General features: G+C 57.7%; 1 protein-coding gene across 2 annotated transcripts; it reads left to right on the top strand.

Annotated features, from left to right (window-relative positions):
- Positions 1-124: 124 nt before the first annotated feature.
- On the top strand, positions 125-23,380 carry SLC6A17 (solute carrier family 6 member 17). 2 transcript variants are annotated; one of them, XM_072844816.1, is made up of 12 exons: positions 125-391; positions 8,302-8,709; positions 12,260-12,417; positions 12,706-12,832; positions 13,540-13,721; positions 14,821-14,931; positions 15,921-16,162; positions 16,867-17,059; positions 17,431-17,623; positions 17,806-17,965; positions 18,524-18,686; positions 18,894-23,380. In XM_072844816.1, exons 2-12 carry the CDS (start codon positions 8,424-8,426, stop codon positions 19,260-19,262), a joined length of 2,184 nt encoding a protein of 727 aa, XP_072700917.1. In that variant the 5' UTR covers positions 125-391; positions 8,302-8,423; the 3' UTR covers positions 19,263-23,380. The 2 variants fall into 2 exon arrangements, with proteins under 2 accessions (XP_072700917.1, XP_072700918.1); XM_072844817.1 differs by lacking the exon at positions 125-391 and adding an exon at positions 7,548-7,635.
- The last annotated feature ends 4,078 nt before the right edge of the window (positions 23,381-27,458 follow it).

The following is a 27,458-nucleotide window of genomic DNA, read 5'->3' as shown; positions in this document are numbered from 1 at the left end:
CCTCTTCTTTTTTCGGAGCCGAGCGGAGTTACCTCCCCTCCGGCGAAGGGGAGCGGGGCCGGGCCGAGCCCTGCGCGCATCCGCCGAGCGCTGGCGGGGAGCGGGGCGGGGGGGGGAAGGAAAGCGGCCGCCGGGCGCGCAGCCACCGGTACCGCGCAGCTTCTCCGCCGCGGGGTGCGGAGGCAGCGGCGGCTGCTGCTGATGCCGCTTTCCCGGGGGCTGCCCGGTTCCGTGCAGCACCGGTAGCTGCCCCTCGGCCCCGCCGCCGCCCGGTCTCGTCCCCCCCCGGCAGCGGGGCGGGGGGAACCCGGTCAGTTTCTCCCGGGACCTGGTCAATTTCTCCCGCGAACGGGGCCGTTGCACCCTCCCCGGGAGCCGCCGCAGCGCCCAGGTAAGGCTGCTCCCCTCGCCCCCCCGCCCCGGGGTCCCGCTCCTGGGGGTCTCCCCCTCCATCGGGTGCTGCCTGCTTTGTTTGCCCCCTCCCCACCGCTGCTGCCGGGGCCTTTTATTTTCTTTTTTTGGGGGGGGGGGAAGGTGCTCAGGGCTAAACTGGGGGGGATGATGAGGGGGGAGACCTAAGTCTGGAGGCATCAGGCGTGGCCCTAAGGGTGGTGGCATCGAGGGTTGGGGGGGACCTTTAGAGACAGCAAATGGCTTAAGCCACCCCGGAGAGGCTGGGGGTAGCGTCGGGGGGGTGGCACTGGCTGCCCGCCTGGGCTTGGTGGGGGGCTTATCCTCTCCGAGCTGCTGCCTGGGGATGGGTAGAAACGCAGCTTCCAGGTTGACCTTGACAATAACATTGAGATAGGAGAAAGCATCTGGCTGCATTGAATATTTCCTTCCTGGCCCCTGAAGTGTTGGGGGTTTATTCCCCCCCCCCGCCTTTTTTTTTTTTTAACGCTGCTCCCTGAATGTGGGTGACTCGTTTTGAGGCAGAAAAAAATGGGGCTTGGGGTCCTGGTTTCATGCAATTCTCAATAGTGGGTGTGGGGAATCCTTATTCCCCTCTGTGCATTTATTGCATCGCTGGACGTGCCCAAAGGTGCGTGTTTCGGGCTGGCATCTCGGCCAGGTGCAGATTTCTATCGCTCTGGGGACAGGGGGCTTAGACCGACTGAGAAATCTGGCCCCAGCTCTTTGTAAAGGACCCAGAAGGTGAAATCCTTCTGCTTCTCGGATCGTGCCTTGTGTCTGAGGCACCTGAGGTTTGAATCCATCAGGAGCTGATGCAACTAATTCCGGTCTTGGTAGGAAAAAACCTGAAATGCCACGGCAGCCGAGCTATTCTCGGCAGGGCGTAGAGTTTCTTGCGAATATCTCTCTAGAGGTGTCGGGACTAGGTCAAGGAACGTGGATGGTGGTTTGACTGCAGCTCAGCTGCTTGGGAGGGAAATAAAATGTGGGTCTGAGCTGTCCTCTGGGATAAATTGAAGACGGCTCCTCTGAAATCAATAGGAATAAAAGGGTTTGGTTTAAATCTGGAGTGACTCCACTGCTACTTCAGGCTTGCTCAGGGCAGGGAATCTGGAGTTATATCAGAGCCAAGCTGGCGTCACGAGGATCAAATTTACCCTAGATCAGATGCTGACCTACGCACGGCCAGACGAAACCATTGCCCTGGGAGGAGAGGCTCTGATCCTAGCCCACCCGGGGTTGCATTTGGACTGGTTTGTTTACAAACGTAGCAGCAGCTTCATGAATTACAATAGGGAAGAGCAGAGCTTGCAGCGGGATTTGGATGCTGCCCACTCGCTGCCTCTTAGGATAAACCCGGACTGGTTTGGGGTTCAGTCACTAACCTTCAGCTGGAGTGGGTGAGTGAAGAGGGATCACTGAGATCTAACTGGAAAAAGATCATCTGGTGAATCAAAGAGAGCCCTGAAGGAATCATATGACGGTTGGCTTTGATACGGTGTCACGCTATTGCAGCTGATGTATGTTTTCATGATACTAAATGAGGGATGAAAGGAGACCAAATTCGATGAATCAATGGGCTCATACACTTCGTGACAAACCCAAGTGCCAACGCTTCCCCTCCTCCGGTGCTGTTGTGTCTGTCTCATGACCCATCAGCAAAACTGCCCTTTCCCAAGGTTTTTTGGCACCTAGTAAAGAAAAGAGCCGCTGTAATGTCACAACCTGCCATGGGGCATAAAAAACCTGAGCTGGGGGCGGTGGGAAATGCACCCACCTCTGGGGTGGAGCGGGTGGCGGTGGCTGGGGTAGCCCCACCTCTGCCTGCCTTTATAGGAGCTGGGGGTTATTTATAACATCTGGGCGCTTTTGCTGGCGAAAGCGACTTAGGTAGGTGTAAGACAGAAGCGGAGGCAGCTCTGATTCATCAGCGAATGTGAACTGCTCCTGTGTCATGATGCTAAAGCGGGCCTGAGCGTTTGCACGGGAAGGACACGGCGCAGAGCATCTCCAGCACCTCCGGCGGGGAAATGCCGGGTGCGTGCCGCTGCGCTGCTCTCAACCCCACGCTGGGGTTTCCAGTAAAGCTTCTTGTGGGTGCCCTTGTGCTCGGCACCCCATGCTCTCCCATCTGCTCATGCCGTCCCTGTCCAAAGTTTGTGCCTCTCCACACGCAGGTGTAAGGGAGGGAGCGCACCGGGATGCTGCTCGGCTGGTGGGACTGAGTCACGGCGTGTCATCTCCGCAGGGCGGTGAGAGCCTGGTGCTAATTAACGGGGATCGTTTAAAGAAGGGGAGAGAGGGAGCAGCCCTGATGAGCCCAGATGGCAAAAACCTTCCCCATGGAGCAAGAGAGGATGAGCAGGGAGGAGCAAGCCCCAGCACTGAATAGATTTAAGATGGAGGCATCTTGGACTGGCCTTGGCTCATGGAAGGGTTTGCGTGAGAGAGGCTGCAGGAAGGTCCTTGGGGCAGGGCTGGGGGGATCAGAGCTGCAATGCTTCTGCGTTGGGCAAAAATCTCTTCTCAGGGTTTTGAAGCGGAGTTTGGGCGCTGTTGGGAGGGTCCTGCCCTTGATTTCTTGCAGCTTGCAAGGGTGGGATACGTCCTGAAGGTGGGATACCTCCCAAAGGACCCGCTCTGCGAGGGCGATCCCGCTCCCATCGCAGAGGCGCTCCTGACGGCGGGGAGCAGCAGGTAGGGCCTGGAGCCGGTTTTCTCATGATTTGGTCCCAAAGCTGGGTTGTGCATCCAGGGCTCCTTCCCTTTGCCGCTTGGTTTTGCAGCGTACAGAGGGACGACGGGAAGGATGCTTGTTCCTTCCCTCTGCCTCTCCTTCCCAGGCTCTCCGGCTTCCTGGGTGACCTTGGATCCGTCCCTTCCCCTCCCTGCTTCAGTCTCCCCATCTGCACCAAACAGCCCGGCCCTGGGTGCAAGGTTTCCCTAGCCCTGTGCATGTCGGGGAGGATGGGGACCTGCAAACTGATGCTCGGGTCTCCCAGCCTGAAGCCGAGAGCGGCCTTCCCCTCCTGAAATCCCTCCGTGCCTCTGCCCCTTTGCTCTTCCCTCCCTTCCCTGCTCTGTGACCTTGATGGAGTGAGCGGGACCTTCCCAGGGCCAGGGAGCTGAATGCTTTGCCTGGAGCAGCTCTTTCCCCTCTCCTTTAGGAGCTGCTGGGGATTTGCCTGGAAGCTGAGAGCAACGGGGTCGCAGCTGAAGGAGGAGAGGTGGTGGGGTAGGGAGGGCCCAGCAGACAGTCCCCACGGTTTAAAAGTTAATTTTGAATTCACCCAACCTCAGCCTGTGTTTTTTCCTGCCTCAGTTTCCCCTTTACAGACCCAAACAGGGTGTAAGTATAGAATTTGGACACAGGAGAGGAGAAATCTCCCCCTGTGCCCATCCTTCAGACCCAGAGCATGTTTGCTGCTGGTGGCTGCTCTCCTCGGAGGCTGCTGTAAATCCCCATCTCCTCCCCACCTGCCTCTGTGCACCCAGGCCTGGCTGAAAGCTTTGCTGACACATTTCCAGGCTGCTTTATTGCTCCCCAGCCGCCTTCCTGAGAAAGCAAGGACAGGCCGAGGCAGGACACGTGGCTCGGAGCATCCCTCCTGCGCCGAACCATGCGTGATGCTGCTGGCGGGGCTAGGCTGGGGGACGCGGTGCCCTCGGCTCCTGGAGGTCTTCGCTCATCCCACGGAGCAGCTTTTCCCCAGTGGGTGTTTCTGGCTCCAGCTGTGATCAATGGGAGCCTCCGGGCAGGGATTAAACCCCCTGCGTGTAGCAACGCAGGACTTCTGAGTCTCTGCCCCTTCCCTGGGTGGGGTGAATCCAGCTTGTACCATGGCAAACCATTGCCACGTGCCTTCGACCCGCTGCAGCGGTGGCTCCTGAGCTGTCAGTGCAAAGGGATACGGCGGTTGAGGCCACCCCTGTGTCACCTGGACAGGGTGGGGAATTGTCACTTGGTGCAAGCAGGAGCCCCGGGCTCAGCCAGCGAGTCTGGTGCAGGGCTCAGGGGATGGTGGTTGCTTTGCACAGGGTCCTGCAAGGGGTTAGACGTGAAGGCACCCACTGGGGACCACAAAAGTGGGAATCCCCTTCAAGGAGATACCTAGGGACACTGAGTGGTGGGAGATGCAGGCGGTAAGTTATCCCCAGGGACAACCCAGTGATGCTTTCCCCAACGTCTCCCCTCGTAACGCCCCGCAGGATGTTGTTGCTCTCAAGTGATCTCTAGAGACACCGGCACCGACCCCAGCACAAACTGGTCCTTTCCCTGGTCCTGCTGTGGGAAAATCCATGGTCCCCCTCCACGCACCCACGTGGGAGGCATCAACACGGGTTTTACCTGGGAAGGGTGGTTGGTGCGAAGGCACCCCTGGTCTGGCAGCGCGAGTGAGGTTATTACAAGCCGTGGGCTCTGAAAGACCCTAATCTGTCTTCCAAAGAGAAAGAAAAAATGCACATTTAAGAAAATTAAGGTCATGAGTGCTAAGTAAACAAGCTGAATCTCCATCTGTCAGTGACAAGGGTTTTCTATCTCTCTCCAGCCCTGAAAGCTCCTGGTTGTCAGCTGATCTGCCTCGTCTTTCTCGCAGGGTAGTTATTATTTTTGGCAGATGAAATTTTGACTAAATTCCCTTTTCAATCAAAGAAATGGGTGGAAATACCTTTCTCAGATGGATTTGTACTGTGCTTTCCAATTTGAGGGGCGCAGACCTTGGGGCTGATGCACAATCCTGAGGAAATTAATAGGAAGGGCCCTGTTGACCCCACTGTTCCCTGGATCGGGTCCCTGTGCCACGTGGATCGGTGGCTTTGCGCTGGTTCTGGCTGGGCTCATCTCACGTTACCGGCAGGGATGTGAACGGCAAAGGTTGGGCACGCTCATGGCACTGCTGGCAGGAATGGTCCCCTCTCCTTCAGGCCTGGATCTCCTCCAGGCAACACCACCATCACCGGGCTGGGGCTGAGCCATCTGGGAGACAGCAGGACCTCCCCAAGCAAGCCCTGGGGACACAGTGACAGAGCCATGCCGGGATCAAGACTGGGACCTCTACCATGGTTTTCCCCTGCGCTAGTTCAATTTGGGCGCATCTCCCATGGGGAAGAAGACTTGTACCTCTGCTCCTTCACCCTCATCTCATCCTCTGGTGCTGTCTCACCCCAATGCCTAGAAAGCTCTTGCCCCAACCCCAGGAGAGCAGCCAAAGATCAAAAGATCCCCTTTTGATGCCCAAATCCTTTGGGAATGTCGCTGTCTTGAGCATTCTCCAAGGAGCTGAGAGCCTCTGGGGCTTTGCAGGTGCTTGAAGAAACCTGCTCCTCAAGGACCGCTGTGTCCTGCTGCCCCTCAGCTCCTAAGGATGACACTGGGGGGACCTAAACTGAGGAGGGGGAGAGGTAGAGATCCAGAGAGAGGTGCTGTGGGGTCTGTCCTGAGCCAGGCCAACGCGATGGGGTCACCACCACCTTCCCTGGAGCTGGGCACCTCCCAGGCGTTGCTCCAAGGGGTTGAGCTGTCCCAGGAGAGCAGTTTGGGTGCCCTCGCCATGGGGCACTGAGCTCTGGGGGCTCGGCCAGCAGACCCTAGGTCTTCCAGGCTCTATCGCTAATATACAGCGAGACTTTAGCCCCCGAGGCTGAGTCCTCCCAAAGGTCTGAGTCACCCTTGCTCAGAAGGAGCTGAAGCGGCTGCTGAGCAGACAGGGAGCAGCAAACGACTCGCGGGTGATTCAACCAGGTCTGCACTAATCTATACAGAGCCCGATCCAAAATCGATGCAAATCCCCGTGATTTCCTGGCTGCTGGATGAGGCCCTTCCCTACCCGCCTGTCCCCATCCTGGCTGAGGCTGCTCCAGCCCCGGGCAGCCACGTGCCAGTAATTGCCACGATCGAGCCATGAGCGGTTTACGTGAATGAACCCTCGTTAGGAAATTAAACATTGCTGGGCCAGGCTTGAAAGAATGATTCAAACGGCTTCTCCGGAGGAGCCGGATCCAGGAAAGATGTGGAGCCGACAGTGTTGCCTGGCAACGGATGCAGCCGACAGCCGAAAATAGCTTTTTTTAATAGGAACAGGGCCTGGCAAACGGGGAACTTTCTTCAGGGGTGAAAAACCACCGAGGTGAGGGGAGGGAGGGTGAGGTTTCCTGCTGCCGATGCTTTGCTTCCCTCCCAGGTCGGGACCTTGGCGCGATGGCTGGGGACGGGCTTTGGTGCCTGGGCTGAACCCGCCGCTCTGGAAAGGTTTGGGATTGTGGGCTTTGCTTGGGGCTGAACCGGGTCAAAAAGATGGATGTTTGTCCAAAGGAAAGAAGAGCTGGGGATGGCTCTGGAATAACATGAGAGAGTTTTCCTTCTGCTCGCCTAGGGGGGACAGCGGGAGGTCCATCCCGCATCGCCCATCCTGTATCATCTGTTCTGGTAGAGGCCGGCCACCCGCACCGAGGGTTGGCTGCCCCAGGGGCTGTGCTGGTGGGCTATTTGTGCAACGTCACCTGTAAGCTGCCACCTGGCTCTTGTACGAGCTTCGAACTGAAGGAGAAAGCCTCCAGCGTGAGGGAGAGATGACGCTGTGCCAGCCTGGGGTGGGACAGATCCTCGGGCATGGCACCATCGCTCTTCCAGGGGTTGGTGACCAGGCTGGTGTCCCCTGGGAAGCAGGGATGGAGAAAAGAAGCAAGCGTGGTCCTTTGGGAGAGTCATTTTTCCAAGATGTGGGGTTTCTTGTGGGTTTTCTGTGTCTTCTCCCCAGCTGGTAAAACTCCACGGTCCCAGCTGGGACGGGAGCTGCCAGTTCAACCCCAGTTCTCCCAGTATGGCAAGGAGGGACACGGTGCTTTCCCGGGCTGGGGAGCCCCAGCCCAGCAGAGTGGATTTCCCTGATGGCCCCGAGCTTTTCGAGGTGGGGGGAGCGCTGCAGGGCTGAGCCGGGTTGTGGGCACCCCCGAAAAGCCTCCGTGCAGGATTGCTCTCGCAGCTGGAGGAGTCCCTGGTGCGAACACGCAGCCGCCTGTTTGCAAACGCGACCCGCCATGCATCCCCACTCATCACCGTGCCGGCGGTGAACCCACGCTCCCTTCCACAGGTCCAAAATTACCCTGCCTGCACCCATCCCGGCCCTGCACCCGTGGGATCTGGTGCCATTGGCGTTGGGAATGAGGCAGCGGGGGCAAACTGGTGTAACTGGTGTTAACCACACGGATGCCGTGAGACTGGTATGGCTCTCCCCGGCCAAGGCTGGCCCACGATGAAGGCTGGGAAGGTGGAGGGGACGGGATGATTGATGGCTTTGCCTCGGCTGCCGCTGTTTTGCAGCCGTTATCTGTTGTAAAGCCGCCTGGGAAGATTTAGCTGCAGGCTCCCAGGCTTTTAAGTCACTCCTGATAATGTCCAGGGATGGAGAGATAGCCCGGGCGTTTGTCACTGTCCCCCCAGCGCTTTTGAGCCGTTGTGGGGCTGAGCCCGGGCTCTGCTGAGGGGCCAGGAGGGGAGGGAGCGGGGCAGGGAGGGCAGAGCCCTGGCTGGCGCTGGACGTGGTTCCAGTGCTGCTGGCCTGGGAACAGGGTTGTTAGAGGATAAAAGAGGTGTCACGGCGATGTGACCAGCTCCATCGCTTGTCACTGTCCCCTGCAGCCCAGGGAAATTCCCTCCTGTGGGTCACAGGAAGGTTTTCTCCATGAATGTTGAACCAGGGGGTTGCTCCTGGTCCATCATGCGTGGAGAAGGGGGCCCTTAGCATCCCCCAGCCCAGAGGGAGGTCCCCCAGGCATGGGGTGACGGAGACCCTTCTCCCCCTTGGTGCTGCCGCTCCCACCGGCACTGGGACACCCTTGGGGTAAGGCAAAACTCACTCATCCTCTGTTGGCCCCTTCCCCACCCAGGTTCTGCTGATGAAGAGGAGGTGAGGCCTGAGCTGTAGCTCACACGAGTGCCGTTCCCTGTGGGACGCTCGTCTTCTCCCCTCGCCCCATCCCGCCCCCCGGGGCCGCGCGGAGCCGTCCCGATGCCGAAGAACAGCAAGGTAACGCAGCGGGAGCACAGCAGCGAGCATGTCACCGAGTCGGTGGCCGACTTGCTGGCCCACGAAGAGCCCGTGGACTACAAACGCAGTGTCCTCAACATGACGGGGGAGACCTGGGACAAGCAGAAGGATGGAGAGGAGGAGCTGGATGCGGAGAACCGGCCAGCATGGAACAGCAAGCTGCAGTACATCCTGGCGCAGATCGGCTACTCCGTGGGGCTGGGCAATGTCTGGCGCTTCCCCTACCTTTGCCAGAAGAACGGAGGAGGTGAGAGATGGGGCAGGGACGGGCTCAGCCCTTGGGAAAGGGTGTATGGCCCAATCCTGCCTCGTGGCACATCGGCGTGTGGATCCCGGGGCAGGACGGGGGTTATTTGGGCTCTGAAGGAGGAAAGGGGCAGCCAGGAGCTGCTCGCTGCTGTGCGTGCATCAGTGCAGAGATGCAGGAACCTCCAGGACAGCCTCTTCCTAAAGGGTGTCCACCTGCCTGCTCCAAAGTCAAGGCAAATCCCAGGCCAGGAGCCAGGATTTCTCGCTGCGGCCCCCAGTTCCTTCTGGGGCAATTTGGAAACTGTGGGGGGGAGGGGAAGGAGAGCCCTTCCACTTTCCTAGGTCCTGAAGCCACGTGTAGGCTCCAGCCCCTTCCCAAATCCTTGTCTCAACCAGCCCATCCTCCCATCCCACCCCATGCCCCCTCCTTGGGCTTCCAGGAGGAAGGCTTCCTCTCCCGGAGGGCCTGGTCTCTTCCAGCTGTGCTGAGACCTGACACCCTTCATGACACTGATGAGAGGGCGAGTTACTCATCATGACTCCAAACGCAGCCCTCGAGGCCTCTCCTCTGCAGCACTGACCTTTGCGGCGATGGGAAGCAGCCCCTGCCGAGCGGCACTGAACAAAGCCAGGATCAGCCCAGCTTTCCCCTCTCCTCTTTGCACTCCCCTTGCTCCCGGCGCTGCATCATTCGGCATGCCCCCAGCCCCGGAGCTGGCAAGCCTGCAGCGCTCTCAATAATTAAAACATCTCTGGTGTCATCTTCACAATGAGTCATTCTCCCAAATGAAGACCTGTGCAGTCAGCACTTCCCACCCCGGGGCTGCTCGCACCCCCATCGCCTTCCCTTCCCGCCTGGGATGGAGCACGCCACGGCCGGCTCCTGCATCCCAGCATCTCCCCAGCCGCTGGCACACTTAGCTCCCGGTGCCCTAGTTTGGGTCCAGGCGAGGCTCGGTTTCGGTGCAGCAGCGCTTTGCACGGTGCGTTCGCCGCGTTGCGAAGCCGATGGGGGGGCCTCAGCGTGGTCTTGGGTCGCAGGAAGCATCCGCAGGCGTTGCGGGGCTCAAACGCCTGCGTTCGCTGCGTTGCACGTGCCGGTGCGCGTGTGCATCGGATGCAGTAGAGAGGGTTGTATGCCTGGCCCGAAGGAGGTCGGGGGCAGAGCCTGGGGTAAATTCAGGGCTGGGAGAGATCGTTATGGCCCTGCTGGCTTCATTGCACAGCTCTCCGCATCTGGCCTCTGACTTCCAAGCAGGTTTTCCTGATTAAGTGAGATTGGGAACCAGCTCAGACCCACAGGCTGTAGATGCAGAGTCACACTTCTCTGTAAGCACTTAACCCAGCTGTGCCTCAGTTTCTCCGCTGGCACAGCAGTCAATAACTAACTGTAATTAGTGCAACGAATGAAAATTTCTCAGCTTATGCTGAGGTCTCTGCTGTCCTGTAAGTTTGTGGGGCTTTAGCCTCGGCTGACTCAGGTGCTGGGTAACAGGAGGAGCCACTTGTGTTTGCAGGCTGGGATTCATCCTGGTGTATTCCCTAGCAAATCCAGGGCTGAATTTGCTGTCTGTATGTGGGGAGCATTAAGCAAGTGCTTTTAGACAAAAGGCCAGATGGGATGTGAAGTGGGGACGGGGAATTGAACCTACGACAGCCCTGAGACCTGCTGCAGCAGAGGAGATGGGCGTGCTGGGTTTGAAGCCGGCGGCTCGGCCCCATCCTGCAGTGGGACACAGGGGCACTGAGCCAGGCAGGGACTGGGACACGCAGCTGGTTTTAGGAGCTCCTTGCTGTGGTATAACATCTTCCTGCAGCAGCTCTCAAAAAAGGCTTTACAAGCTGCCCCAACCATTGGTCCTATTTTACAGATGGGGAAACTGAGGCACGGAGCTGGGAACTGGCTTGAGCAGAAGATTTCTGAGCTTTCCTGCACTTTTTATTTTGGCCAAGTGGCATCATCTCCCCTCTCCCATGGGGCAGACACTGATTTTCTGCCTTTTCTTCCCCCCATATTTAACCCTCTTGGCCCCTGGCTGGAGTTCCCACCAGGATGTGAGGCCGGTGCCAGACAGACGGATGCGGGAGCTGGGGAGTGATGGATGGACCGCTTCTGGGTGTGCAGAGCAGCCCCGGGATGTGGTGGCAGCTGCTGCTTTCTCTCCTGCTCCCCAGGCGGGTGTCTGCGGCGGAGAATGGCTGCGTGCTGGTAGCAAGATGGGCTGGAGCCAAATTTCCAGGACTCGGTGTGCCGGGGAGCCGGCGCGGGCTGGCAGCGCTGCCCGTCGCGCTTCCACGCCGGTGCTGCCGAGCATGGTGATGCATGGGCATGAGCTGGTGCCCATCTTTCCAGAGATCGCAGGAAGAAAATCTCCAATATTGGACAAATTTGCATCTGAATCCGTCCATCTGTCTCATCTCCATCCGTCCGCAGGTTGAGATGTGGATGCCCAGGATGGTGTTGCAGAGATGGGATGCTCATAGTCCTTCCCGAATTACACCGGGCTCCAGCTCTGCCCTGCTCTCTGCCTCTCCTTTCATCCTCCTAATCACCCTGGGCCACTGCATCTTGATTTATCTCCCCACCCGCGTTTCTAACACATCAATCCCCAGCCCGCTGCCAGGGCGCGCGGCTCGTGACACTATTGCGGGCTGAACCGCTTTGCAGCGCTGCTGCTCGGAGCAGCGTCACCTGCCACAGGTCCTGCCTGGAGCCGGGGGGTGGTGGCTGTCACCGGGGCGTAAATCCAGCCGGGAATTTGCCCAAAGCAACCGGGCTCCGGTGTGTGCCTTTGGATTGCCTGCCGCCCCGCGGGAGCGAGCCACATGCTCCCGAGCCCGTTCCTCAGCCCTTGGCAGGAGGTTGGAGTAATTCATCAGCCGGGCGCTGCAGCGTGAGTCATCGCATCCTTTACGGTCATTTGGTTATGCTTCAGGAACTGCTAATTTCTCTTCGGCCTCCTCAATTAGGCAGAGATTAACCGAGTTTCTAATTTGAGCCGTTTCTACCCCTACCTCAGGACCTTGCTCCGTGCCAGGCAGCACGCGGTGCGGTGACTGCTGCTGCCGGGGATGCGGGGTGTCCGTGGGGGTGCGTGTCAGCGCAGGGGGCTCGGCTGTGCTCGGACACGCGTGTGCAGGCAGGACCTGGGTGAACAGGAGGGCTCCTGCCTGCCTGTGTGTCCGAGCTGCGAACGTGTGCGTGTCCCCACGGGTTGGCTTACAGAGGTGTCTCCTTGCATGCAGGGTGACGTGCCTGTACGGACGCAGTGTGTCTTTAGGTGTGTTGGGGTCTATCCCATGGGTACCCACACTGGCAGGGGATGTTGCACCCTTCCCTTCCACGCATGTGTGTTTGCTCCTCTCCGTGACTGTCTTCTCTGCTGCCCAAGCCCTGACCTGCATTCCCAGATCCATTGCAAATGAACCAGTGGACCAGGCAGAGCCTGTCCCAGCTCTGCCCTGCCTGTCCATCCCTGTCCGTCCGTCCTTGGCTGCGCGACAGCAGGCAGAGAGGGGTCCATGGTGAGCTTTCTCTCCTCTGCCAGGTGCCTACCTGGTCCCATACCTGGTCCTGCTCATCATCATTGGGCTCCCCCTCTTCTTCCTGGAGCTGGCAGTGGGGCAGCGGATCCGCCGGGGAAGCATCGGCGTCTGGAATTACATCTGTCCTCGCCTGGGGGGCATCGGCTATGCCAGCTGCCTCGTGAGTGCACCCAGGGGTCCCCTCAGACCCCCCCCTCGGGGTCTGTGGGACAGCTTTGCAAGCTGTGAAGTGGGGGGGGTGGCCTGGAAGCAAACCTTGAAGTGCCCCGTGCGGAGGTTTCAGAAGTCAAGGGGAGTTTTTCCAGCTCCACCTGGGGGTTTAGGGCTGGGTGGGAATGAGCCCATCCCCTGACCCCTGCTCCCCCCAGGTCCCTGCCCAGCTGGAGGTGTGTCGGGGACAGTGTCACTGCCCTGTGATTTAATACCATCTCCTCCTTCCTCCCCCCAGGTCTGTTTTTTTGTCGGTCTCTATTACAACGTCATCATCGGCTGGAGCATCTTTTACTTCTTTAAGTCCTTCCAGTACCCTCTTCCCTGGAGCGAGTGCCCCATTGTGAAAAATGGCTCCGTGGCCAGTAAGGGACGGCTGCTGGCACAGGGGGGGCTCGGCCGGGAGGGAACAGTTCCCAGGGAAGGGGGGCTGTGGGGCACTGGGGACCCCCAACATCTGTAGCTATCGCAGGTTGGGGATGCCGAAGGTTGAGGTGTCTGCTGGGGCACTGGGTCCTCTCCGGTCCAGCTGCCTTGATCATGTGGAGATGTTTCCCTTGGGTTGGACGAGTCTCTCCCCTGCTCTCCCCTTGGGGTCTGTCTCCACTGATGGGATTTGATGCCAGTTTGGGGATCCAGAGCTTGGGTCTCCAGGCTGCCTTGGTGCTCGGGGCCAGGATCTGACCCAGGACCATGGAGGGAGGCAGCGAGAGCCAGGCAGGGCTCACCTGGCTGCTCCATCAGTGCCCAGCTGAGACATTGATGGAGCTAATGGTGCTTAATAGCATCTGAGCATCTCCTTGGGACACTCTGGGAGGTTTTATAGCAAATGCAAATGTCTCTCTCTGTATTTAACATCTTATTTTCACCTGACAATGGCTTTATGTCCTGTCTCTTCTTTTTTCTGCTAAAAATGAGCCCCATTAATTCCTATCCCTTAGTTTCCAGGAGTGCCTGCCTTCCCTGGCTGGCTCTGGCAGGTCTTTGACATTAATTGACGTTCATCCCCTAAGAGGCGGTGGGTGTCTCTCCCTCAGCCCCCTCACGCTTTCCTGCCTCTGCTCGGTTGCAGCCGTGGAGACCGAATGCGAGAGGAGCTCGGCCACCACCTACTTCTGGTACCGGGAGGCTCTGGACATCTCCAACTCCATCTCGGAGAGTGGAGGGCTCAACTGGAAGATGACCCTGTGTCTGCTGGTGGCCTGGAGCCTTGTTGGCTTGGCCATGATCAAAGGCATCCAGTCCTCGGGGAAGGTGGGTATCGGTGGCCACCTGAGCCTGGCTGGGGTCTGTCCTTGAGGCAGAAACCTCCTGCCTGGACCATGCTCTCCTGCCCTGATCTGAGGTGGCTGGAGGATGCCGTGTCCCCTGGGGGATGCTCACACCCACTCCAGAGTTGGGGCCATCTCTGGGAGGATCCAGAATAAGATCACAAGAGGGTGTAGGGAAGAGGTTTAGTCCAGCTGACACCTGCAGCAATGGCCCAGGGCTCAGCCACATCAGGTTAGCCAAATCACCTGCCCAACCCCTCCATTCGGGGTCTGTCAACCGTCTGATCACCTGATGCACAGCGTCTCGATGGGTGCTCATAGGATACAGAAATGAGACTTGAGCTCCCCTTCACGGGGGGAGCACTGAGACTCTGCGCAGGAGAAGCAGGGCAGGGAGGAATGGAAAGCTTTGGGAGAGGGATGCCATTAGCTTGCAGAGGCTGCTGACACTTCGAGCAAGGCTGTGTAAGCAGTGGGGTCAGATGCAGAAGGGTATGGTATCCTGGGACACCTGGACGTCCCTGTCTCCAGATGCGCTCTGCAAAACATCTGGTGCGTTAGCAGGTAGCAGAGGGTGATGAGACCCCTGCCCTGTGGCCCCAAGAGCAGGGAGTGAGCTGCAGGAGCAGGGCCACGGCAGCAGGTCTCCTCTGCCCAGGATGAAGGCCCATCTGAGCGGGGCACTGGAAGCATGCCCTGTGCCAGGAGCCAGCTGGGGCTGCCTGCAGCCCTTGGCAGATGCTGGGGAAGGGGATGGGGTGGGGGTGCAGAGCTGTCCATCCCTCGGGCTCCCCCAGGCACCAGCGGTTTGTGTTTCAGGGATTTTCTGAGCCAACACCAGCATCCTCGCATTCAGCAGCCCCAACAGATTTTCTCTCTTAAGTCTGTCCAAGCACTTTGCAAATCCACCTGAGCTCCAGCACTGGTAGCATCCTGCACCGCCTGAGGACCAGACCTCATTCTGGGGAGGGTAACCCTCCCTTCTCACCCCTGTTGAGCTGTCCTTGGGTTGGGTGGGGAGGTGGCTGAGCTCAGCGGGCAGTAGATGAGATTGTGTCCGTGTTGCATCCCTCTTGCCCTAGGTGATGTACTTCAGCTCGCTCTTCCCCTACGTGGTGCTGGTTTGCTTCTTGGTGCGGGGACTTCTGCTGCGCGGGGCGGTGGATGGGATCATGCACATGTTCACACCCAAGGTAAGAGTCTCCAAGCCCAGCAGACTCCAAGCAGGTTCTCCTCCCAGCTGGTCACACCCTATTTTCCCTTATGTTCCCCACTCCAAAAACCAGAGTACCAACCCCAAACTACCTCGGAGATCCTGAAATATCACCACATTGTGCCAGCAGCACCCTAAATATGGGGTACGGCCCGGACAGCCAAGAGCCTCGCAGACTCACCACCCTGGAGCTGCTTTGAGCCTTAGCACCGCTCCCGTCACCTTTAGGTGCCCAGGCGCCAGGGTGGGGACATGGGGGTGCCCGAGGTGATGTATTTAAAAACTTCGTGGGAAGGTGCTGGCTGGTGGTATGCATCCATTAATTAACCAGCTACTTAATTAATTAAGCAGAGATGTAGATGAATCAGCTCAGCTGGCGAGGCTTTTAAAAGATATTAATTATGATCTCTTGATGAATGATGCTCAGAGGCCTCCAGCCTGCGGCTCTGGCTCGCAGGAGAGGTGGGATGTAGTTGAGGGAACAGGAGGTTAAACAAACCCACCAGCCGAGATGTTTGATTTCAAGTGCTCCAGGCGCTCCGGAGGCAGGAGATGGCCGGGGGAGGATGGAGAACCATCGCTGGGTGGCGTGTGGCCCCCTTGGGTGGGGGGCCGGGGATGCCAGATCCCCAGGGCAGCTGGATGGTCCACTGGGAAGCTGTAGGGCTTTGCACTGGGAGATTGGGCACCCAGCTTGGGCTCTGGGGCAGATGGAGCACCCAGAGACATGGTCAGGTCAAATCTTCACCTGCCCCTCTCCATGCCTCAGTATTCCCCTCTGTGGGAAAGAGAAAAAGGACCTATGAGTGCTGGGTAATGCAAGACCTGATTGTGGCAGATCAAAGCATGCCTGTGGCTGCTCCAAAACCAGCCCAGGCTGTAGGCACAGCAGCCTTTTAATTTAGCTCTGGCTCCACTGGCATGAGTTGTGGGGCCACCAAATCACCTAACTTCTGTCTCCCCTCCAAGCTGGACAAGATGCTAGACCCCCAGGTGTGGCGGGAGGCAGCTACGCAGGTTTTCTTCGCCTTGGGCTTGGGCTTTGGAGGAGTCATCGCCTTCTCCAGCTACAACAAGCAGGACAACAACTGCCACTTTGATGCCACGCTCGTCTCCTTCATCAACTTCTTCACGTCTGTCCTGGCCACTCTGGTTGTGTTTGCTGTGCTGGGCTTCAAGGCCAACATCATGAATGAGAAATGTGTGGTGGAGTAAGATTTGGTTTTTCTCTGTTTGGGGTGGGCAGGTCTTTGCTCCTGCTGGTTGTGGTGGGTCTAGAGGCAATAGAGTAAGTGCTCTGGAGCTGGGTGATACTGTGTTTTGGTGGACCCAGGTTCCTGATGGTCAAGACCTGGATCTCCTGAGATGTCTCACTGTAGTTGAGTGAGTTGGGTATTCAGCTCCTCCAACCTAAAATCCAGCCCTAAGACGGGCTCTTAGTCTGCAAATTGAGGGTAAATCCAACATGTCTAGTCACATCACCTGGGTTTCCCCCAGTTTTCACTCATTGTAGGGTCCACTTGTCTGCAAGGTTAAGGGAGCTGCTGTGCTGTACCCTAGAAGCAGCTGGAGGAAGGCGGATTTGTGCACCTAGTGTTATCTTTAGACAGTGAGCTGCATCCATAAAAATCCAGGCTGTGCAGTGTGGAGTCCCAGAGCAGGAGGTAAACCTGAGAAGGAAGCGCAGAGAGCCCATTCCCTGGTGGGCCCCCATCTGCATCCTCTGTCATGTGGCCTAATAAAATGTTTACTTACACCTTGGGAAATTGCAAAGAGGTCCTGTGACTGAGACCTGGGTAACGCGACGCAGGGAGGTTCATCCTGCTGGGGGCAAAGGGCTTGCATGGTCAGGCCCTGTCCTCCACCCTGGGAGGAAGGGGACAACTCTGCATGACCAGGCTCTGCTCTCCCTTAGGAACGCTGAGAAGATCTTGGGCTACCTGAACACCAATGTGCTGAGCCATGACCTCATCCCACCCCACGTGAACTTCTCTCACCTCACCGCCAAAGACTACAATGAGATGTACAGGGTGATCATGACAGTGAAAGAGGGGCACTTCAAAGAACTGGGCTTGGATGCCTGCCTGTTGGAGGACGAACTCGACAAGGTACCTGGTGGCACTCCTAGTAGGACCAGGAGGTCACCTACCCCATTGCCTCTCCCTGGTAGGAGCTGCTCTACTTGTGTCGCTCCTGGCACATGGATCTGGAAAAACTATTTTTAGAGACCCTCCAGGGATGGGGATTCCCTGTCCCTGTGGTCTTCCCCAGCACACAGTGGTCCTTCCTGGGGTGGGGGAAAGGTCTGCCCATGGCAAGTCTAGCAGGGTCGTCACCGCTTCCAGGCTGGGGTACCAGACTGGATTTTTCTTTCCTTGAAGAGTGGTTCAGTGAGAGAGACCCGAGGCATGCAGGGGCTGGCAGGCTGTGTCCCTGACATGTTTCTTCTCATCTTTTGGTCCTCTCTCCCCCTGAACAGTCGGTGCAAGGAACTGGCCTGGCCTTCATTGCCTTCACAGAAGCCATGACCCACTTCCCAGCCTCACCGTTTTGGTCTGTCATGTTCTTCCTGATGCTGATAAACCTGGGGTTGGGGAGCATGATTGGGACCATGTCAGGCATCACTACGCCCATCATTGACACCTTCAAGGTGCGGAAGGAAGTGTTCACAGGTGAGGTCTTTTCTCCTGCAACCTCCTGGGGAAGGGGTGGAGGGTCCCCATTGCCCTGGGCAGTCACTCCAGAAGAGTGTGGACATGTACTGGGCCCTGCGAATGCAGGGAATGGACCTTGTGGTGGGGGCTTTGCTTCCCCTTGGGATGCTCTGCTGACCATGCCCGTTTGCTCCCCGCAGTTGGTTGCTGCATCTTCGCCTTTGTGGTGGGACTGATCTTTGTGCAGCGCTCTGGAAATTACTTTGTCACCATGTTTGACGATTATTCAGCCACGCTGCCGCTCACAGTCGTGGTCATCCTGGAGAACATCGCTGTGGCCTGGATTTACGGCACCAAGAAGTAAGGCATTTGTACAACAAAAAGAATAACTGCGCTGTAACTCCTGGCTTTCCAGGAGTTCCTTCCAGCTCTTTTTCCTATGACTTTTTCCCTAGGAGGCCAGCTCCGATGGAGCAAATGCCCCAGGGGCAGCTACCTTATAGAGGCAGGAACTCGGTTCACCTTGATCCTCTTGCCCTGTCCTAGGTGTAACCCAGCCCCAGGAGCTGGTCCTTCTAGTGGGTATCTACTGTTGGTTGTGGTGCTCTGTCACTTGGGATTACCCTTTTGTATGAGGTTTCCAGGTCCTTCTGGAAGGAGACCTTGTTCCCCCCAGTGCCTGGTCTTGTTGCTGATAAGTTGGCCAGGGCAAAGGACGCTCTGGTTAATGCTCAAATGACCTTTTCCTTAGGAGGTTCCCAACCAGTCCTACAGGCTTGAGGGACACTGAGATGCTTGCCTGGATCAGCTGGGTTCTTCTTCAGGCTCTACCTTGAGCATAATTTACAACGGGGGTTCCTGGGAGGGAGTTTCTCACTTGAAGGTGGGGAACAGCATGGTTTTATCTCTTCTCGGCAGGTTCATGCAGGAGCTGACGGAAATGCTAGGTTTCCGGCCCTATCAGTTCTACTACTACACCTGGAAGTACGTCTCTCCCATCTGCATGGCTGTGCTCATGACCGCCAGCATCATCCAGCTGGGAGTCAGCCCCCCGGGCTACAGTGCATGGATCAGAGAGGAGGTGAGCTCAGCTCCCTTCCCCGCAGCCACCTCCACCCCAGGGCCAGGCTGAGCTGGGGGCAGCTGAGAGCTGCAGACCACCCTGCTCAGCCCCTGAGGACGAAGTCTGGCAGGAGGCAGCTGGAATTGCCTAGCACTTAGACGTTGTACCTGGTGTGCTTCGCCTTTGCTGTAACAGCCCCTTGACACTAATATCTGTCTCTTCCAGGCTGCAGAAAAGTTCCTTTTCTACCCAACCTGGGCCATGGCTATCCTCATCTCTCTGATCATCCTGGCATCCCTCCCTCTGCCTCTGGTCTTCATCCTTCGGCAGTTCCACCTTGTGTCAGATGGCTCCAACGCCCTCTCTGTCACCTACAAGAAGGGCCGGATGATGAAGGACATCTCCAATTTGGAAGACAATGATGAGACCCGCTTCATCCTGAGCAAAGTGCCCAGCGAGACCCCGTCCCCCATGCCCACGCACCGTTCCTACCTGGGTCCCGGGAGCAACTCCCCCATGGAAATGAGCAGTGCCCCCAACGGACGATACGGGAGTGGGTACCTACTGGCCAGCACCCCTGAATCCGAACTGTGATGGCTGCCTGCCGACCACCCCCACCGGGAGAGGAGGTCACTGGGGAGTGGATCCTGGCTGTCCAGGCAACAGGAAAATTAATTAATAAGGAAGATGAAGAAGAAACCCCTCTTAAAATCGTAACCAAAAGCAGCCATTTCTAAGATGACATCGGGAAGAAGGGATTGCGGGAGGGGCAGGACTCCTCCGACAACCTTCGGCTGAAAGGCAGGATCCCCCGGGCTTGCCTTCGGGGAAGGGAGGAGGAACAAGAGACGCTGCAGTATCTTTCCGAGAGTTGCTCTCACGCAGCTCAAATCTGAAGCAAAGAATCTCTCTTTTCTAAGCAGCTGATGGTTGGAAAAAGGACCTGGCGTCAGGTGGAAAGCCAACCACGCTTCCTCCTGTAACCCAGCGCTCTTCCCTCCCTGTCTGTTGTCCTTTAGCCGGGAGGAGTCATGGCCTTATTCCAACGAGCACAATTAACCATCGATGTTCATAGCACAAAAAGGTGCTGCTGTTGTCACCATTGTTGTTGTTGTATCTCCTGTAGGTTTTTATAGCTGTGGACACACCCAAATAACTCCCAGATTTTGACCAGGGTTGGCAGGGAGCAGCGTGGGGCTGGCTGAGACGTTGCAATGTGTGAGACAGTGGATGGTGGATCCTTGGTATCTGTTTTGTTACCACCAGCATGGGGACAGCATCTGTAGGTGGTTCTGAGACACGGAGATGTCACGTCCATGGGATGAAGTGGTCAGCATGCTCCGTGGTTAGGCACTTGTCGTGCTGAGTGGCAGAAGGACCTCTGAAGTGAGGGTGATTTGGATGTGTGAGCGTGTGTGGGGTCTGGATAGGGTTACCGTGATGAGGGTCAGGAGCGCTCTCCGGGAATTACTCCTGACATGTGGGATGCTCTACTGAACCAAAATCCCTGGCATGGTGATCGTCTCCTCTTGCCACTCTCTTTAGATGTCCCAGAGGGACAAGCAGAGAAGCTGTGGGGCATCCAGTCCTACCATCGTTCTGGTTTAGCTCTCAGGAAACCACCCCCTGACTTACCTCCCTTGCACCCACCAGCTGAGGTGAGCTGGGCAGTGACTCTCTCTGGACATAGGTCCTCATTTCTCATAGCTTCGAGCGAGGGGCTCTGCAAGGCTTCCCATTGCATCTCCACGGGCTCACCAGCCTTTGGATGAGGGTAACCAGCTCTTGGGGACAGCTGGGGTCTGCTGAGCAGCAGCAGTGCCAGGTCCCAGTGTCCCTGCTAGCCCTTGATCCAGGCTGGTGAGCCCTTTGTTAGAGCCCAGGGGCCTCTATTGTGCCCAACCATGTTATCTGTGGACCAGATTAATGTGACCTTATGTTGTTTCTCCCCATGCTATCTAGGAAAGGTTGGGATCTCCCAGCTCAGAGTGTCTCTCCCTGGGACTGAAGGTTGTTTCCCTGAATCTTACATGTAGCTGAGCATTTCTGTCAAGGGTATCAGTATTACGTGGCATCTTCCTCCTTTCCCCATGGGGACAAGGGTGCAGCAGCCTGCTTGCAGCCTCTTTCCCTCCCAGCACGTTGCTACGGCCTCCAGAAGCCAAGGGAGCTCCTCATCCTTGGTTCTGCTGGGCTTAGATCATGCATGATGGTATTTCAAGCCAGTCTGAAGGCCAAGTTTGTGGGTGCTTGCCCACGAGCCCTTCTCTTCTTTGCTTTCCTATCAATGGGTTTTCTTCCACCTTGATTCTCCTTTTGGCTGGGAGGCGAAGGCAGAAAATACCCGGTCCATTCGCTACATCCTTGACTTCTCTTAGCCTCCCTGGGGCCAGGAGGTCCCCCACAATGACGTTTCTCTTGTGGGTTGTGATCCTTTATTTATAGCCCCTCTCCATGGGCTTGGCTGGTGACCTGGAGACTCTTCCTGGACAATTAGCCCAGGCCCTTCGCTAGCCACTTTTCCAGGGGGGAAATGGAGGCATGGACTGTAACAAAGCACTTGGTGTTTGATGGCTCTGAGAAGCACCGGCCCTGTGTGGTCAGGATCAGCCACGCTCTTGTCCCCCCCTCACCATCCCCTCCGCTGTCTTTCTCCTTCCCCTGCCCATGCAGAGGGACATAGAAATATCCCCACCGCATCATCTCCAAATGGGAGAAGCACAAAACCCGTGGCACTTCCCCGTCACTAGGCAAGATGTCCCCTCCCATCTCTTATTTCTCCCTCTGTCCCCAGTTTCCTCCACCCAACCAGCAAAACAGAGGATGAGAAAAATCGTTGCCCAACGTCACCTTCCCGATGCCCCTGAGCCCGGGGGCCGGATTCCCACCATAGCTCCCATGGAGTTAACGGAGCAGGACACCTCCCGTAGCTGAAGTCCTTAGTCCCATCTCCTCCCACGGCGTGATGCTCCTCCAGCCCTGGGGGGAAAGGTCCGGCCCTCCGTCTCTCCCATCGCCATTCCCAAACCAGCCAGGGAGGCGTTCGCTTTCCTCCCCTCTTCTTGCAGCGTCAATAAGAGGCAAAGTCAATAAGAAGGTAACAAAAAAGCTATATTATATATATAAAATATATACAGAGAGAGGAGATGGAATAATAACCTAGAGATTCTCTATTTCTATTGTATATTTATTCTGTAAATGTCACTGTAAATGCTGTTAAATGACAAAACGTATTCCAAAGTGGCCCGTGACATATTTTCATTCCCAGTGCTGTACAGATCAATTTTCATTGTATATCGGGACATATTTTTACCTTTTTATTTCTCGTGCGTGGTGGGTGGCCGTCCCCCGCCCAGCCCCAGGGGGTCCAGCTGCCCTGGGGATCCAGCAGAGAGGAAGAGGAGGAGGAGGGACGACACCTTTCTTTTTATCCGTGGAAATACTGTACTTCTTCGTGGCATTTGCTCGGTGTTAGACACAGGGTGTTGGGGGGTGTGTGTGTTCAATTTTAAGTGATCCGTGTCGTCGCCGTGTGAGCGTGCGCGTGTTCGTCCGTAGATGCCGTGCGTGGAGGTGTGCGTGTGTATGTGTGCGCGGATGTGTTTGGTTTAGGATTCACTTCTCGCTGTACTCGGTCACTTTTGGAGCCTGCGTTGGGGGTTTCTCCCGCTCGCCGGGGCAGGCTCTCCCTCCACGCACCTTCTCGGAGTCCCGGGCTGCGGATCGGGCCGACCCCCAGCGGGTTTTAGCCCTGGAAATCACTTTTTTTCCTCTTTTTCTGCACAGAGGCACAGGGAATAGCTGCTAGTTGTGAGCACAGGCACTTTTCAGTTTTCCTCCAGGCGGTGGGAGAAGGAGGGGGGAACTGCTGCCGATATTCTTGTCCCCCCACATCAGCTCGCCGCTCGGTTCCCAGCCCGGGTCTGTTGCGTGGAGCAGGACGGTGTCCCTGGCTGGGGGACAAGGAGGTGCTGGGTAGATCAGGAGGGGTGAAAACCCTGTTCCCCCTCTGGGGACAGACCTGGGGAGGGGTTAAGTGGGTCCGGAGAGGGGATGGCTGGTGCTGAGGGCAGAAAGGAGCTTAGCAGGAGGGTGCCCACGCCGTGACGGCAGTGCTGTGGGTCCGAGGGTGCGTGTGGTCCCCGTAGGGCTGGAGCTGGGGTGCTCTGTCCCCATCGGGCTCTGCTGCCGGTGCTGGGGGGGGGGGCCCTGGATCTGCCCTTGACCCTGGTGCAAAGCGAAGGGGATGGCCGGAGCCGGCGGTACTCTGCTGATTTGCACCGTCCCCGGGTGTCCCTTGGCCCCTTCCCCTCAATCCCTCCAAAACAGCCCCTGCTTCACCTCCTGCCCCCCACCCAGACCCTGGCAGGTCACATTAAACCCCAGCACCTCCCACTGCCTTCCTCCTGTCCCCCATCCTTCCCTGAGCCTGGGTCTCACTGGCAGGGGTGGGGAGCAGGGCCGGGTGGCCTCGGTGGCCGGGGAGGACACGGCAGAGCCATGGCAGCACGCAGGATGCGGCTGCTTCCCCTGCCAAGCACAACGCTGGCGAAACCCTCCTGTAAAGGTAAAAGCACAGATCTCGTAGTAGCTTGTCCCATGTATCCCCATAGCCGGTGTATTTACCATGCGTGCCGTGCCGGCCGGACTCCTCGGCAGTCGAGAGAAACCCTGTAACAGCTGTAACAGAGTCCGATTAAAAGTCTCTTCTTACCAAATCTCTTCTCACCAAGTCTCTTCTCTGCCGCTGTTTCCTTTCTTGGGGTGGACTTTGGGGTGTCTGAGGTTTGGGGTTGCAGACAGCTAAAGAGATGGGGCATTGGGGCCGTCGGCACCCATGGGCATTGATGCGTCCGTCCTTCCCTGTCCTGTCACCCCTATTGTCCTTCTGTCTCCCCTCGTCCTCTGATTCCCTTCCTCCATCCAGCATCAGTCCCGGCAAGGGGCTTGCTCAGGGCACGGCTGCCTGCAGGTGCTTCAGGAGCATCAGGGAGGTGATGTTTCGTCCTGGACCAGTTCAACCAGTACACACTGGCTTTACAGGGCTTGTGGACCGGTAAGATGCAGTGTCTGCTCCCCTGTGCAATGCCCTGATAACATTGCTGGTGGCTTATCCTGAGCACTGGGGGTACTGGGAGTCTGGAGACCAGCACTGGAGAAGGACCAGAGATTTCCAGCAGCCCCAGATGACTTCAGCTGCCAGATATTAGCTTAGTAACAGGCCTGGCGGGGAGCAGCGCTGCTGCTTCCCTTCCCTCCTGTCTTTTGTAGCTCATTTGGCTTCTCCAGGGCTGATCCAGCCCCGGGGAGCATGAGGAAGGGGGAAAGAAAACAGGATGGATGGCACCAGATGAGATCGGCCAGCACTGGGGATGCCATCGGGGCACTGCTGCGGCTGTGAACTGAACTCGTCCCCCTGCGGTGGCAGCTGCGTAGGAGCAGGGCAGTTTTTCTGAGCATCTCGGCGTCATCTGGAGCTGTTGGCGTAGGACTGGGGTGAGCGTCTGCAACGGGGGCTGGAGGAGCGGCACTGCCCGTGGTGGAGGCAGGAGGTGGCACGTGGGTTATCTTTGCCCAGAGGCTGTCCAGGACCTGGCTCTGGGGGTAAACGTCCCCCAGGGGCGATGACCAGGAGAACGGGGCATGGAGGGCAGCTCTGACCCCAGCGCAGCCCCAGGCTGCGGGAGCAGGGACGGAGACGCTCCCAGCTCCTCCTCAGTGAGGTGGCACAGAGGGGGATGCAGGATTACGGCTGCAGCACCCATCGAGCCTGGCTCAGGGTGATGCCCAGGGCTCTGCGGTACCCACATGTGGTGCTCACTGCTGTGATGAGCTCTCCGGCCTCAGCCCGCCCCCGTGCTCCCGCTGCTGTGTGCGCTGGGTGGCTCTGGGCTTGGGAAGAGGCTCAGACCCCAAACCCAGAGAGAGGACACGCGTCCCCACTGCTGGTCTGTGTCCGAGGACAAGGCGCTGGCAGGCTGCTGTGATGCCAGCTTGTCCCCAGGCCACCCCCCAGCGCGGGGGGGCCTCGTTTTATTTTATGCTCTTTTCCTGTCCCAGGCAGGGAGATGGGGCAGCTGCCCGTAAAAGCAAACCCAGCAAAACCCCCAAGCAGCAGCAGGCTCTGATGCATCTTTGGGATTGCAGCTATCGCACGGGGCTGGGCGAGCTGCTGCCGTGGAAAAGCCCCGGGCCAGGGGGGTGAGTGGGGCAGGACTGGGCTCCATCCACCCCGCAGGGGGCTGGGAGTGGGTCTGGGGGGCCAGGAACCCCCAGCTCCCAGTGCCAGGGGCTCCCTGCAAATCAGATGAATGAAACAAACTGAAAAGGATGATTCTGGCCCTTGTGGGGCTAGAAAAAAGATGCAGAGAAACGGGACCAAGTGTAAAATTTAAGCCAAATACATGCTTTTAGAAATAAAAAAAATTGAATTTCCTGTGACGGTGAGGCAGGGAGCCTTCAGATGCTGGCGGGAGGTGAAGGCTGGTGCTGTTGGATCGGGGGGTGGTTTTTGGGTGTTCCATCTCAAAACAGCTCTGGACCGGGGTACGGACACAGGGTGGGTACAGACACACAGTGGAGCTGCTAACAGCAACATCTTGCTGTGGTTCCCCGAGCACGTCGGGAGGAAAACCAGAGACAGTTATCCCGACTCTTAAAGGTGGGGAAACCAAGGCACAGCACCAGCTCATGAACCGCTCCTGCTCATTCCAAAGGCAGATGATCACCACCACCATCCCTGCTCCAGCCCAGCCTTCTCCCGCTCCCAAATTGCTTTTATGGAGCAGAATTGCATCAACGCCGCCGCAGATGGAGCCAGATTCGCCGCTGGACCGAGACACCCTCCACTGCCTGGTTTTTTTCTTGCCTTGGCTCCAGCCTGTGTTGCAGGACCCACAAGATGGCACTGTGTGACAGCAGCACGGGGACTCTGCCACCCGCGTCCTCGGGAGAAATTTGGGGTGCAGGCCCTACATGGGGGTCAGGGGATGAGCTAGCTCCCCTTCCAGGCAGAGGTCACAGAGGGACGGGGCTGCAAACTCTCCCTGCAACCTGTGCAGCCCAAATATCCGTGCTCAGCTGGTGGTGAGCAAATTTAGCTGAAAAATTCACCCAGCAGAGGCGGACGGCAGAGATGAACCTTGCCCACGGCTTGTGATGGCTTCTTTGGAAAGACCCACCTCCAAGAGAGCGTCCCGAAAGGCTGCTTGGGGCTCATGCCCTGTGGAGCTGCTCTGTGGCATCAGCACCCAGTGGTGCCGTGGGTGCCACCACCCACAGACCAGAGATGGACCCGTCCCACCAAAAGCATGAAGGGAAGAGGGCAGAGACCTTGTTTGGAGCATCTAGGGTTGCTGAGGTCAATGTATCTTTTTATTAACAGAATCCTGGAAGGACCTGGAGAGGTTGGTTTGTCCATGTCTACCCCAAAGCAGGATCGTCTCTCCCTAAAGTGAGCTGCAGTCCACCTTCCTCCTCCGTCCCTCCACGGATGGAGACATTGCGTGATCCCAGCATGTCCCCAACTTCTCCTTTAGGCCACATGGCCTCCTGAGCATCCCGTGGCCCGTCGTGCTGGTCTCGGTGTGCCAAGCTGGGGACGTGTCTGATGGGCAGGGCTCAGGGTGCTGTGCCGGGTCAGGGGGAGAGACAGTGCAGAGGCCGGGGGGAGACCCAGAGAGCCCTTACCGCGTCCTCAGGACCCACTCAAGGGCTGTGGCTTTCCAGGTTGGAGCTGATCCTCTGAGATCTTCCAGGTCCTGCTCTTCGTTCCATCCTTCACCTGGATGTTATCTGAGATGCTTTCAGCCTTGCAGGAGGTCCCTGCAGAAGTGACTCCCTCTTGCTCCAAAAAGGCCCTTATTCATCAAGCTCTTTCTATTTTCTCTCTTTCTCTCTCTCTCTCTTTTTTCTTTTTTTTCATGGACATTAAAAATCTGAAGGCATATTTAGAGAGCAGACAGCTTTGGGCGGGTGTTGCTGGCTAAAAGATCTCTTCCTTCCCCAGATACAACCCATTTGTCTGCCTGGCCACCTCCTCCCACCCCAGGAACGGCCGCGCTTGGGTGCACGAAGATCTCCCCGGGATGAAAGTCGCCGGATAAAATATTAGCATCAGGTCGCAGCATTCCTTCCTCCTGGCCAAACTCGCATTACCGATGATGAGGAGCTGAGCTGCGATGCCTGGCCGGTGATGCAAGGCTCGATTTTTCCAGCACGGTTTTCCCTCTGGCTCCACGCTCTCCCGCTGGTGCAGCCCCGGGTGGTTTGGGTGTGGAGCTACGCCAGCCTCCACCCGCTCAGGATCCGGCCCTGGAAGCTGTCGAGTTGCAGTTACAGTTGGAGCAGGGCTTTCTTGGTGGTAAGATTTTAAGCGCGGCTCTCGTGCCTCGTGGCTTTTTGGGTGGAACATTTGCCCCAGCCACCCCCAATGCCCCCCGGTAAGGGGGTGAGCATGTCACCGAGGGGACAAACCTGGGCAGAGGGTGAGGAGGGGACCTGGGGCCTTGGGGGGGACGCTCCGCAGAGCCCCGGGAGCTGCAGAGAGCGATGCTGGGGTGCGGCAGCATCCCCCACTCGCTGTCCCCCCTCGCCCTGCGCCAAGGACCCCCTTATGCAAGTGCTGACCCCCCACCCCAATTACAGGCCTGTGCTGGGCTTGGATCCCTCCTACGACCCCCAAGCACCTGCCTGTGTCCCCCCCCTCCCCAGCACCAGCAGTGCCAGCGCCGGAGTAAACAGTGCCCGGGTCCCTCGGGTCTTCGTCTTGGTGACAGGCTTGTCCCCTGG

The sequence above is a fragment of the Ciconia boyciana genome, chromosome 23, assembly GCF_034638445.1.
Source record: "Ciconia boyciana chromosome 23, ASM3463844v1, whole genome shotgun sequence".
In the NCBI taxonomy this organism is placed as follows: Eukaryota; Metazoa; Chordata; class Aves; order Ciconiiformes; family Ciconiidae; genus Ciconia; species Ciconia boyciana.
The sequence above is the reverse complement of the archived record's forward strand: the minus strand, read 5'-3'. Positions and strand labels throughout refer to the sequence as shown.